Consider the following 12,464-nt stretch of genomic DNA (forward strand, 5'->3'; position numbering starts at 1 on the left):
CGGCTGAAACCGGAGCCGCGGGGCGGGGCCAGCGCGGGCCAGCGGGGAAACCCGGAGCCTGGAGCTCCGGAGCGGGCGCGGCCCGGGAGGCGCCGGGGAAACGCGGAGTGCGGAATTCTGGACGGGGCGGAGCCCCGGAGCTGCTCGGCCCTGGCGCCCCCCGCTCTCCCCGGAGAAAGCCCCAGGAGACCTTATTGTGCCTTCCCGTGCTTAAAAAAAGGCCAATAAGAAAGATGGAGACTTTTAGCAGGGCCTGTTGCGACATGACAAGGGGTGATGGTTTTAAACTAAAGGAGCGAGATTCAAGCTGGACATGAGCATGATGAGGGTGGTGAGAGCCTGGCCCAGGTTGGCCAGAGAGGTGGTGGATGAACCATCCCTGGAGACATCCCAGGCCAGGCTGGATGGGGCTCTGAGCAACCTGAGCTGGTGAAGGTGTCCCTGCTCATGATTATTCTGGTATCTGTTTATTTCTGTTAATAGCAAGGAAGAAGCCATGCCAGACTAAAGCACTTCTAAATTTGCAGCCATATTTGGAGAGCTGCAACAGGTAAAAACTTGAGCTAAATAGCCTGTGCACCTTCTGCAGAAACATGAAAGTAGCATTATGAACCAGCCTTGAGCGATATAGATTTCCTGTTCAAAGCATGGCCCTCCACCCCTCCCACAGCCAGGGAAAGGAGAGCTGAAGGAAAGGGGGCAATGAGGAGGGCTGGGGTGCTGCACAGGGGGAAGGGAGAAGGACAGACAAGACGACACTGAGGGTAGGAAAGAGGCTCTCAAATGATATGCTGAAGTTAATTGAATCTGACCAAAAAACAACCCAAAAAACACAAACTCCAAACCACACCCTAGATATTTATCTAATGCATACTTTTTTCTTTTGTTTTCCATGCATGGGCAAAGGTTTCTTTAGGAGAATGTTCAGCTGCCTTCCGGCTCTGCAATGTTAAAGAAAAAGGGAAAATTATCCTGTATTTGCCATGGAAGTGACACAAGCCCTTTCCTGCTGTGGGACCAACAAACAGCCCCAGCAGATGGTGCTGTGGGCCTTCCGTTGCACAAATGGTGTCTCCTTTCTGCTAAGCCATTTTGCATCCAGTCTCCAGCAGCAAGGATGGGAGACTGCTGGCCAGGCTGGTCCTTCCTGCCATAGAGCTGTAGGTACATCCACTCAACACGGGTGTACTTGCAAGGTTATGACCTCTGGTCAGTAAGGATGAAAAGATTCCCTTTTTGTCTGGCATGTGAAGGTGAGCACACAGGCAGGTACTCCAATACTAAACAATGCACACATGAAGAGTTCATAATTTCTTCAACATTTTGCCTTTGGTGGATTTTTCAACTCAGAATTAAGGTGAACCTAAAGAGCAGGTCTACATTCCTTAGCACAGAAAAGTCAGCGTGTTTTCTGGTTGTTCCTCATGCCAAAACAGTGCCCTACTGCTTTTGGGCTATGAAGACTAGAGTGATTTTGTACAATAGCAAGATACAAACTTGGACCCAGTCCAGCGTGGTTATTAATAATAGGTAATGCATAACACATGTCAAAGCAAGGACTGTCAAATCTGGCTGACAGCTACTCACATCTCAATCACAGAACTTGGCAATGTGCGTGGGTTTTTTTCCATAAAATAAAGCAATCCCGGATCAACTGCAGATTGCACTTCACAGAAGGTTCACAGCTACAAGCAGATGCCAGGCTCTCACTGTTCATCTGGAGACATATGCAGTACGTGAACAGAGTAAAGAGCTGATTTATGACTCAAAATAAATGGTTTCCTTTACTCAGCACCAGAAACAGAGTTGCAGGGTGTGCTCACCTGGCAGGTACCACAGCTGCAGAGTTTCTTGAGCCCCCCCAGTTCTGAGGGCTCATCACACATCATCTGCAGCAGCCAACACAGGTTTCCCTGTGCCACCCTTTTCCCTTCCAAGGGGTAACAGATATGGTGCCAAGGAGACCAAGTGACAGACCAGACCAAGCTTTGTTTGTTTGTTTGTGATTTTTTTTTCCCCTATTTACTTTTCAGGGACAAAATTCCAGTTCCTTTCCTTAAAATGAATAGTTTCTTACTGCAAACAGTGTTCCAAACCTGCTAGTGAAAAGACTGCATGTGACATCAGTGGATCTGTCACACACAGAGACAGGTTTGCCCCATTAACAAGCTAAAGGGGCAAAAAAGAACTCACATGGAAGACACATTTGCAAGGTTCTTATCATTTGGCCAGAGAGCAAAACAACATATCAAGGAAGCAACTTCAACTGTATCTGCAAGGACAATATTGCACTTGGAATACCACTAATGCTTCATGGCTTGTTCCAAGATACTTTCATCCACCACCTTGTGAGGGAGAGTCACCTTCAACGCTGAATTCTCTTTCATTGCTTGGCAGATTGTTTCATAAGCATAATCATTACCCGACCAGCAGCGTCTGGCAACCTGTCAGACCAGAAAATCAATGGGTGTAAAAACTCTACATTTCTCTTGCCACATCCATCTTACACAATATTTGCACAAACACTGGCACCCAAGTTCATGTCAATAAATCTTTCAACCCTCCGCCAGTTTTATGAGTAGTATTTGGGTAGACTTGGTACATTTTCATGTAGAAATATAACATCAGACATAACACTGTGGAGCCACGTACCTTATAAACTTTACAAAATTCTCTCACTAAAAATAATTGTGCACTCCATCCCAGCTCTGTAAAACTAGCACTTGCTTTAGATAACCGTATCATTTAAGCAATCAATGCTTTTGTAGCGGGATAAATATTTAAAAAGGAAAACATCACTCAATGCATTTTAAAACCATGAAATCAAGGAGCCAAATTCTCTGCCAGCATGTAAGGATGAAGCGCTGTGGACAGCCAGGGAACTGTTAGGAAAATATTAAAGTGAACATATATAATGAATTTTATTTACCCCATTGGAAACATCCCAGCTGAGCATCATCTTAGCCCGTTCTTCAGCTTCCTTGGACCCATCCAAAACCAGGCCAAATCCCCCATTGATCACTTCACCCCTAAAACATATAAATATAAGAATTAAATCAAAATAATTGAAAGCAATCCCCCCAAAATCACAGGAGCTAATTTGTTGAGTTGCACTGCAGTAAGAAGGAAGAGAACATAGAAATGGTGCTGAACAAGAGACGTTATTAGTAACCTTCATACTTACAATTAAATAAAAGGGAATTTAGCGGTGCAAAGGCCTGTTTTCCTTACCTGCAGCAAACCTATTCCACCGTTCCTACCATGCCCAGCTGGCAGGTGGTATCTGCTCCAAGCGGGAACGCCAAAAACTAAGCGTGTGCAGCATCTCCTGAAGATTGCAGCCTGCACTGACTCCAGGAACACGTAAAGAAAGGTCACTGCTCCTGACCAGCCCTGACACCACCTGTCTCAGGGCGGTTTTAAAGGTTATGCTGTTTGTGTTTGCTACTTTAGAGCCTGCCATATAGACAGGATTGTGAGGAGGGCCGCGTACTTATTGAAGCAGACAGATGGATCTATTTACATGGTCTTGGGACAAATGGGAGAGCGTAAGTATTTTATTAAAAAAAGCGTTAACCACCACTTAATGCACATCTGCCTCGATCATTTCAAAAACAGCAACTCATTTTGTATGAGATACAGAGATGTTTAAAGACATCACTGCCAACTTTTCAGGAAGCAGACTTATTGGCAGAAGAAGAACGTTAAAACTAACAGATTATACTTAAGAGAAATACCAGTCTAGTTTTAAAAGGGCAGGGAAAACACGCAGAGAAAAACATCTTGTCTGACTGCAGAATCTCCCCGCTCACGTTCCTGTTTCATTGCATATGGTGAATGCAGCTGGATAATTACCCGTTGCTGTAAATGTATGAGAGTTCTGGCATTGCTCAGCATCAGCAATACCCGAGGGACGGGGCATATCAGACAACAACACACATGCTATGAGAGACTCCTCATAGAGATCCCCAGGGGCAGGATTTTGTCCTCTGCATTTTATAGTTAATAGCAGGAATAAGTTTACAGAATTTACAGAGTAACATCAGACATGTCCATGAATCAGACAGGAGTTCGGTGCCTTCCAGCCCAGGAAGGAATCCTTTCTCACTGTATATTTTCCAGCAGTAACTTGAGCTTCTCAGGAAATGAAGCTTCACCGGAGCCCCACAGACCTGAGATCTACTCACTGAGACTGGAGCTGACATTCTCTTGTTTTCAGTGTAATGTTATTTATGTGATGTTAATTCCCTTTCACCAGTTATATACACTACCTGTGTGCTAAGTAGAACCCTGTCACATGGCTGAGGGAGGAACTTGGAGCTCCAGGTCTCAGAGCAGTACCATTCTGTGAATCCCCTCCACTTCATCACTATAGATATATCATTACTATAAATACGTTTTCAGGTGAAAGGCACAGCTTTCTTGAAACTGACAGTTCTCACAGCAGAATGTCAGTGAATGAATCGTTTATCTTCAGCAGCAAAATTTGAAACAGTCGTGCTTTCAGTTGGGGTGTTTGAATATTGTAAGCTCTGACCCTTCAAAATAAGATGTTTCCTTTTGATTGACACTGTCAACACTTTTCAGTCTGGAATTTAATTCCCAGGACGTTTTTTTATTGTGTGAAATGTTTCATGAAGTCTGCTCTCAGTCTCATTTGGGGATGGAAACAAGCACCAAAACACCTGCATTTCTTGCAAATTCTACTTTTCCAATAGCTCATGTTGTTACTGTCATCTCCAAGAGAGGCCAGACTGGATGACAACATTACAAATGTAATTATATTAAGACCAGAACCAGTTACCTCACTATATTCTGCTGCTTCTGTGTACAGAGACCACACTTATGAACATAATTGGGATCACAGCATGAACACACCTCAAGACCATCTATTGGCAATACCAGACAGTAGGAAAACCAGACCTCTGGACTGGTGCTTTATAAAGATATCCCACATGGGAAGATGATGTTCTGTCAGGGGGAAAGATCCCCTCTGTGCCCAGCATCCCAAAGAGCATCCTTTGAAGCTTAGGCACGAGCAATGAGCGTCTGATCTCACTCGCACTCCATAAATTTAGAGCCTCTCCATCGATTTCCATGGAGTTACTCCAGTGGAAATCAGAATCACTCATCAGAATCTGTCCTACTGTCTAAAAATCACTCATAAATTAAACGCCAGTGTTTGTTAGGATGGATTTTCTAGCAAAACCTCTCACTTTTAACGGGGAGCTCTTTGCCTTCATTAGCATTAGGTCACATTTTCAGGTAATTAAAGAAACATGTGGCATTTTGACCTAACCTACCTCCTATAATTTCCAGATGTCTCTTTCTAAGGTGATCAAAGAAAACAAGGCCTCTCTCACAATCAAGATGTCACACTGTCAACAGGGCACTTCAATTCTTAAATTACTTCTGCCTTTTTGTTACCACAGGTTACTCAGGCCCTGTGCTAATGTACATTCTCCTACAAACAAACAGGCAGCAAGAAGTGAATAGCATTCATTTGCTGTAATTATAGTCAAGACTGTTAATCTTAAGTCTCTCAAACAGTACATGTGATGCAGATTCCAGCTAAATAAATATTAATCCTGCTTCTTCTGTTTGCCCCACAAGGCTATAGCAGAAAAAAATAAAAATAAAAATAAAAATAAATCAAAGCAGGTAAAAGGCATTTCTCTAATATCGTAGGGAAGATGTGGCAGATCTGCCAACAGTTCCAGCCTCTGCAGGGAGGACTCAGCTGGAGACAGCGAAATTGCCATTTCTGAACGCCCTGAACAAAACTTTGCCAACACCAACTTGATTCTCTTCTCATCACACACATATTTGTTTATAAATATGTATATATATAAATATATATATATATAAGCTTCCACCTCCACTTTCACACTTCCAAATCAGCTGATGAAAAGAAGATTTTGAGTCATGTGGAGATTCCTTTATGGCAAAGTCAGCTGGGTTTTTACCTCTCCAGAAAGAAGAGAAAAACAGGCTATTATAAACCAAAAGGCATCTGTCTCTTCCATGTAAAGAAAGTCAACTGTAATGGTTGGTGTTGGTTTTGCTTCTTGTGTTACCTTTGAATTATTCTTCACAGCAATTCTCCTCAGAAGGCAGAGGCTGCAGCGCTGTCTCCAGCCAGGGTGGTGCCAGGGGTAGTTAAGCTGAGCAGAACCACCGGTCCTAGTCGGCATCTAATGGCACGACTTTGCTACCACATCCCAGTCTCAGCATGGTCACTTATTAAGGCTTGTGCAGAGCCAGGTCTAATTTTCAGGCTTTGCATTCTTCACCGAAGCACGGTAATTTAATCACGGAGGGTTATGACTGCTGTTATGAACGAGGTGAGCAGATACTGTTCCGCCGTAACAAGCCACTAAGCTGCCATAGCAAGTGGAAGGTAACTAAACCCTGTTTTTCCATCAATATTTTGATTTCAGTGAATAGCCACACGCTAATTTTCTGATGCATTACATAAATGACAGCACCTGTGCTCTGCATTGGGGAAAAGCTTCTTTCTAATGATGTAACTCCACTTTAGCACCAAAACTGAAATGGCAGCGTGGTCGGTGCCAGTTTTCCAGCAGTAACAGCAGCCTTACAATGCAGCCAGTCTCTGAATTGCTCAGAGGGCTAAAACGTGCAGGAGGGACTCGCTGTACAGAAACCAGAGAGAGATAGGGAATATGATTATTTGTATGCTTTAAGCATCATCAATACACACAATATTGGTGGCATAAGCAACTATTTTAGCAATTCTAATACTTATAATTATCATAAAAATATTCCAGGTGTTTTGCAAAACATAGTGGAAAGTTATTGTCTTTGCTTGTATTTCATAAGCATATATTTTATAAGGTTCAAGTCAGCTAAGGCCATTCAGACATATCTAGTCTGCTGCTGTCTCTGGAGTCTGAGATGATCAGAATAAGCAGATATTCTGGTATATATTTTCCATTCAGAATTAAGGAAGCTGTGAATGAAAACCTTGCCATGGGGGTTGTTATTTCTGGAATCAGTAAAGCCAGATTTTCACTCGATGTGTCTAAGCCCTCAGAAAACTTTCGTATCCCGCTGTTCAATTTTGCTCTCTCATACCTTCTATTCTGTAGTTAATTCACTGAAATCCAAGGTGTTAGAGTACAGGAGAGAAAATTCTCCATCTGACTTGAAGGGGGATATTTTCTAGATCCAGCTCATCTGCATGAGTAATAATTAAGTATCATCAAGTGTCTCTGATGATAACATCTGCTAGAAGTTCTTTGGGTTGCTATTGTTGCTATTCCAGAGCTGGATGGCACAGGGAAGTGGGATTGTTCACAACAGTATTTAGTAGAGTTGTGCCCTTCCTGACCGGCAACACCACAAAATGAAGACGTGACTGTAATTGGGAGAGACTTTGCTGGAAAGAACAAACCAGGACTAAAGACTCTGCAGTGTGGCCACTCACATTTTCCTACATCCCCACCAACCCAGAGTAACCTTTTAGTGGCATATGATGGAGATCAGTTTCCCTCTCATAGTCCTTTCATTCTGCTTCTGAGTTTAGATGCTTCTTTTATTTCTGCATCTTATGTGGAGGTGTTTAATCCAGCCCTTACTTGGCTGTGGTCTATTATTCTACCAGGCACGAGCAAGGGGAGAAAGACGACTGGGGGTTTGCTGGCACCTGGGCTGGTTTGTATCAATAACCCCTCATTGCACTTTAGCACATGGGCATTTATATTGGGGTCCTAAGGTCAGAGATTTAAATACAGCTTAAGGGGAAACCTAAACATAATCCATCCACTAACACTCTGGCTGTGCATGTGTGAAGACTACTTTGGAAGCAGGATCTGTTCAAAAAGACCATGGCAGACCGTCCTTGTTTGGTGAATTAAGTTCTACAAACTGTGCTGTGGCCAATGTCCAAAATGCTTTTTCTAGACATATGGGCATTAAAAAAACACACAACACCCCACTTTATAATACATCTTTTCATCCCTTGTCTCCAAACCCATCCTTCCCATAATCATGACACTGTACAACTCCAGTAATACCCACATTTTTGCTGCAGTTCCCCTCCTGCCTCTCCTCCCCACACACAGGCACAGCAGCGGTAACAAAATTCTGAATCCAGCTTTAGAAATGTAAATCAATTCTTACCAGCCAACTCCACCACCATTGTGCAGTGCAACCCAGGTTGCTCCTCTAAATGCATCTCCTACAAAATTTTGTACCGCCATGTCTAGGAGGAGAGGAAAGGTGTTATCATGGCTCTGACATGCTGCGTTCGCCTTTTTATTGTTGTTGTGCTGCTCATTCTCTTCACCGACACCTCCATTCTGGCTGTGTTGGAGGACAGGTTTACTCACAGCTACTCATATACAGTGAGCATCTCATTCTTGGGAAGAACAGAAAAGAGATTTTCCTCCTGATCTTTGCCCCTACACTGGAGGAAGCAAATGCCAGTGTCACACCAGTTTGTGAGGACTCTGGTGCTTTCTGCATTTGTGATCCCATTCAAGCAGCTGAAGAACCCACCACTCCATGGCTGGAGATACGTCCTGAGGTGGAGAGAAATACAATCCTCTCCTTGGGGATGTCTCGGTCATGGAAAAACAGGCTGGACACCTCCATATGGAGGTTTCAAAATTGAGGGGACACCTGGAAAACTGCACACCTTGAAGTTCTCAGAAGCCTGAAGTATTTTCAGCTCAGAGTGCAGAGTTAATTCAACCCAGTGTAAAGCCAAGGAGCTACATTTTGGGAACACAGTTGGGATGAAAGTGATATCAGCCACGATTCTCTTGACATAGGGGAATTTTACCCTGAATGCGAACTGCTGAAATCACACAGGTTTCTTTTGTTTGAAAAACCGTTTAGCAGACAAATGTCGTGTGACTGTCAAATGTATGATTTCCATTGAACTGTTCACTAGAATTGTGTATGTTCACTACAATTTGTGCTAAAGGATATACCCAGAGAGGTAGAAAGAAGTACACGCAGAGGACAACAGGGTAAAATCTACTGAAAATATTTGGCCAGATTTAATAGATTATTTGCTGTGCTTTTAACAGAAAAAACAAAGAGACAAATGGCAATATCCTTGCCAGCCACATTTCTGAATGTTTCAACAGATCCACAGTTGTTACACGTCTGACGGAAAAATGAGTTTACTTGAGCGCTAATCTATGTTAAATCCTGTCAAAAGCTCCATTATGGCATCTTATCTGGCATTATGTCACTTTAATAACCCAATTATCATAATTACAGTGCTGTCAAGAGGGAATGGGAGAGATCAAAATCCCCGTATTCTAAAAAATGTACAGATTTCTTCCTCAGCCACTAGTGCAATAAGAATGGAGGCTGGACAAGGAGCATGGCAAGTGGTTTAACGGTGTAATAATGTACTGCTTCTTGGCTTCGATAAAGGTCAGTCACTGTGCAAATGTCTGTGCTGAGCTACACTTTGCCAAGCAGCGATGACCCATGTTTGCAAAGGATCAGGCTGAGGTGCTTACTACAAAACTAAGTAAGACAGGCGAGCACTCTGGAAAATTCCTGTGTGCTACAGAGGAGCCAGTTTCAACTGAACTGGCTCAAATGTGGTGTGAAAACAATGGGAAAGAAGGGAGACAGGAAGACCTAGGATTTTTTTTTATTACCTCCAGAGGCTCATCAGGTAAAGCTGCGTTAGGCTGGTTTCAAAGCCCAGTGAAATCAGTGGCCAACAGGCTTTAGATAAGCCCTTGGAAAAGGCAAATGGTTCATGTAAATAATAAAATGCAAAGAAAAACACATAGCATGATAAGCAATGGGTTTTAGCAAGCCTTATTTCTATTGCCTTCTTCTGAGGGCATTGCCTGAGCTTTACTTATGTTGTTAAGCCCTTTGGTGGAGACATTACTTTGGATTGCTGTTCTCGGTGCAGCTGCACCATTTTCTCACAGCTTGTCAGAACCAAACATTATTCCAGGCATCTATCTGGCCTAATAGAATGAGCCAACATCCTCAAAAAGTGTTGAAGTGGGACTAATAGACACAGCTAAAAGCCTCATTTCATCAGGAAATTCAGTTAAGATAGCAGGGAACTTTTCTCCTTAAAATTGAACCATAATTTGGTTCTATTATGAGTTCACATAATGGAAGTAATTCAATATGCTCAGCTACCTCTATCATAATTTCTCCTACAGCAGCTTATATCCTCCAATCTCAAACCACTTTGCGACTGTCAGTCCGTGACATGCAGAAACACTACTGGGCTAAAGCTATTATCGTAATTTCCACTTTATGGATGGAAAATTGAGGAAGATTTAGTTTAAAAATTGCTTAGTGCTTCACTCCTTTTTTTTCAGGCCTCTGATATTTCCTAGGTTTATTTTGCTAAAGCACCACTTCATAAACTTGAAAGCAGAGTCTGGTGAGCTCAGGTCAGGTGTGTAGAATCAAAGGCTCCTTCTGTATAGCAAACCTACAGGATCTGCCCACGGTCACACTGTAAGTGAGCAACAAGACTTGCAATCTAATCCAGAACACTTAACTTCCATTCTTATGCTTTTACTATCAAAGTATGTTCCCTTATGACCAGAAAAGTTCCTTTCAGACTCTCCAGACTGTTTACTTGAGTCCTCAGGCAATGAAATGAACACAGCTGTGAATCTTTTTGCTTTAAGCAAAACACAATTATAAACCTGATTTTGATCTTGTGGTTCCCAAGGAAATATGGCTGTAATTCTGCTTGGATCACCTCTTTGAAACAGAGATGTGCAAAGTTAAAGTCAAACAGAAGACATAGTGCTCTGCGATAGACTGCTGTCTATTTACAATCAGGTAAATCTTATGCATCTTTGTTGAATTTTCAGCATTGTTCTGGACCTCCTCTGTTTAACTAGCTCCACATTAATGTCTGTATTGCTATTAAATCCCACAAAGCTTCTCAGGAAATCTGATTAATTGGGATTAAAGGGTTAAACAAAAACATTTTAAAAATGTTGCATTAAAAAATAACTCTTTTAAAGCAGTTTCCTTGTTTGCCCACACAGACAAGCCCCAGCTGCTCTCCTGACCTGCACAAAAGGCTGATCCATCATAAACGTTGGACGTTTCTCTGTAAGGACTGTCAGTCCCACTCACATCATGGTGATCTCGGCTGAGGACAACTGGAGCCTGAAAAAGCCAAGGATGAGAAAACGGAATCCTTCATGGACTGTCAATGCTACTGGGAATCATCATTTGCTGAAATCGTTTCTGTCTTAAGTCATTTCAAACTTCTGCATTGTCCCCCCTTCTAAACCCCCTGGAACACCTTCCCTGCCTATTATTTCATATAAAAAGAGTTATTCACGTACTGTTCATGAAAGCCACTATCCTTTTATAACCAAGAACAAGAGCTTGTTTTTATGCCAATGGCAGCCTCAAAGGAGGGCGGGGAGAACAGAGGAAGCAGCGTGGTTATTTCATCTGAGCATCTTTGAAATTTCAAAGACACTTTCAAAAATTCTTATTAAAAATAATTCCTGCTTTCTGTTGCAAATGAAAACAAAGCAAGAAGTTTTACACTTTTCCATTCTTTTGGAAGACTTCAAGACTGAAAATAGGTTAGCAGTGAAAATCAGTGATTTCATACAGCTCAAACAAGTCCATTCTTGATCTGGAATCTAATTGACAGTATGAATCTAGATCAGCTTGCAGGTCTTCATTATCATTTTCCACACATGGGGTTTATAGAAGAATAATTCACCCTTGGCATGGTGTGACCTGGAATTAGCTGGCTTGAACAGTAACTGCTTGAAGCTTTCTCCTTTCCCACCTGCCACCCCAGTCTCAGATACTAAACACAATTACCAGATCGTATCAAGACAAAAAAGACAAACCTTAATCTTTCCTTCAGCAATTGCTTGATTAATAGCCACAGCTATAGACACACGACCCCTCTGATCAGAATATAAGATTCTAGCTTGAGAGCCAACAACCTGAAAAATAAAAATGCCAGAGCGATAAGGTTCTCTGTGCAACTGGCTTATCTTCAGGCCCCAGATAAATGGAGTCACAGGAGAAAGTGCAGATTATTTCTTCATCAACATCCGGCTTCCAGAAAAAATAAATTAAAATCCCTTTTTGAAACGAGTTATCTCCACTCACACAATCAGTGATATGTATTTCTGTATTCAGCTGCTACTGTCCAATAAATCCCACTTTTTAAATCAACCTGACTGCTAGGCTATAATCCTCCTATCAACAAATCCCTTATCAACAGCTGAGAAGCAGAGGTTTGGACCTGTCAGGCTGGAAGGGAAGAGAAATATGGAGACAAAGAATGGCAAAAAACATCTGTCCTGCACACTGACGCTCCTCTCCAGCTTTTACCCCACAGGCCAACCTGGCTGCCAGATGAGGAGAGCACATGTGAGCCCCACAGTGTTAGTGGTTCGCTTCCCAATGAGAGCCTGCCCTAAAACATAAGGATGTTTCACTGCCATCCT

General features: G+C 42.5%; 1 protein-coding gene across 5 annotated transcripts in view; it reads right to left on the reverse strand.

The window, feature by feature from the left end:
- Nucleotides 1-2,205: 2,205 nt before the first annotated feature.
- UROC1 (urocanate hydratase 1) overlaps nt 2,206-12,464 on the reverse strand; it is a 39,085-nt gene continuing 28,826 nt past the window's right edge. For 4 of the 5 annotated variants that reach the window (XM_071812933.1, XM_065845980.2, XM_071812932.1 and 1 more), the window contains 5 exons: nt 11,856-11,954; nt 11,049-11,148; nt 8,146-8,227; nt 2,930-3,029; nt 2,206-2,444 (listed from right to left, as the gene is read on the reverse strand). In XM_071812933.1, the coding sequence (XP_071669034.1) occupies nt 2,304-2,444; nt 2,930-3,029; nt 8,146-8,227; nt 11,049-11,148; nt 11,856-11,954 (522 nt within the window). In that variant the 3' untranslated portion in view covers nt 2,206-2,303. Of the gene's footprint in view, nt 2,445-2,929; nt 3,030-6,488; nt 6,657-8,145; nt 8,228-11,048; nt 11,149-11,855; nt 11,955-12,464 lie in introns of those variants that run through there. The other variant, XR_011740670.1, reaches the window with a different exon arrangement.

Source organism: Patagioenas fasciata, chromosome 10 (assembly GCF_037038585.1).
Source record: "Patagioenas fasciata isolate bPatFas1 chromosome 10, bPatFas1.hap1, whole genome shotgun sequence".
NCBI classification, from domain to species: Eukaryota; Metazoa; Chordata; class Aves; order Columbiformes; family Columbidae; genus Patagioenas; species Patagioenas fasciata.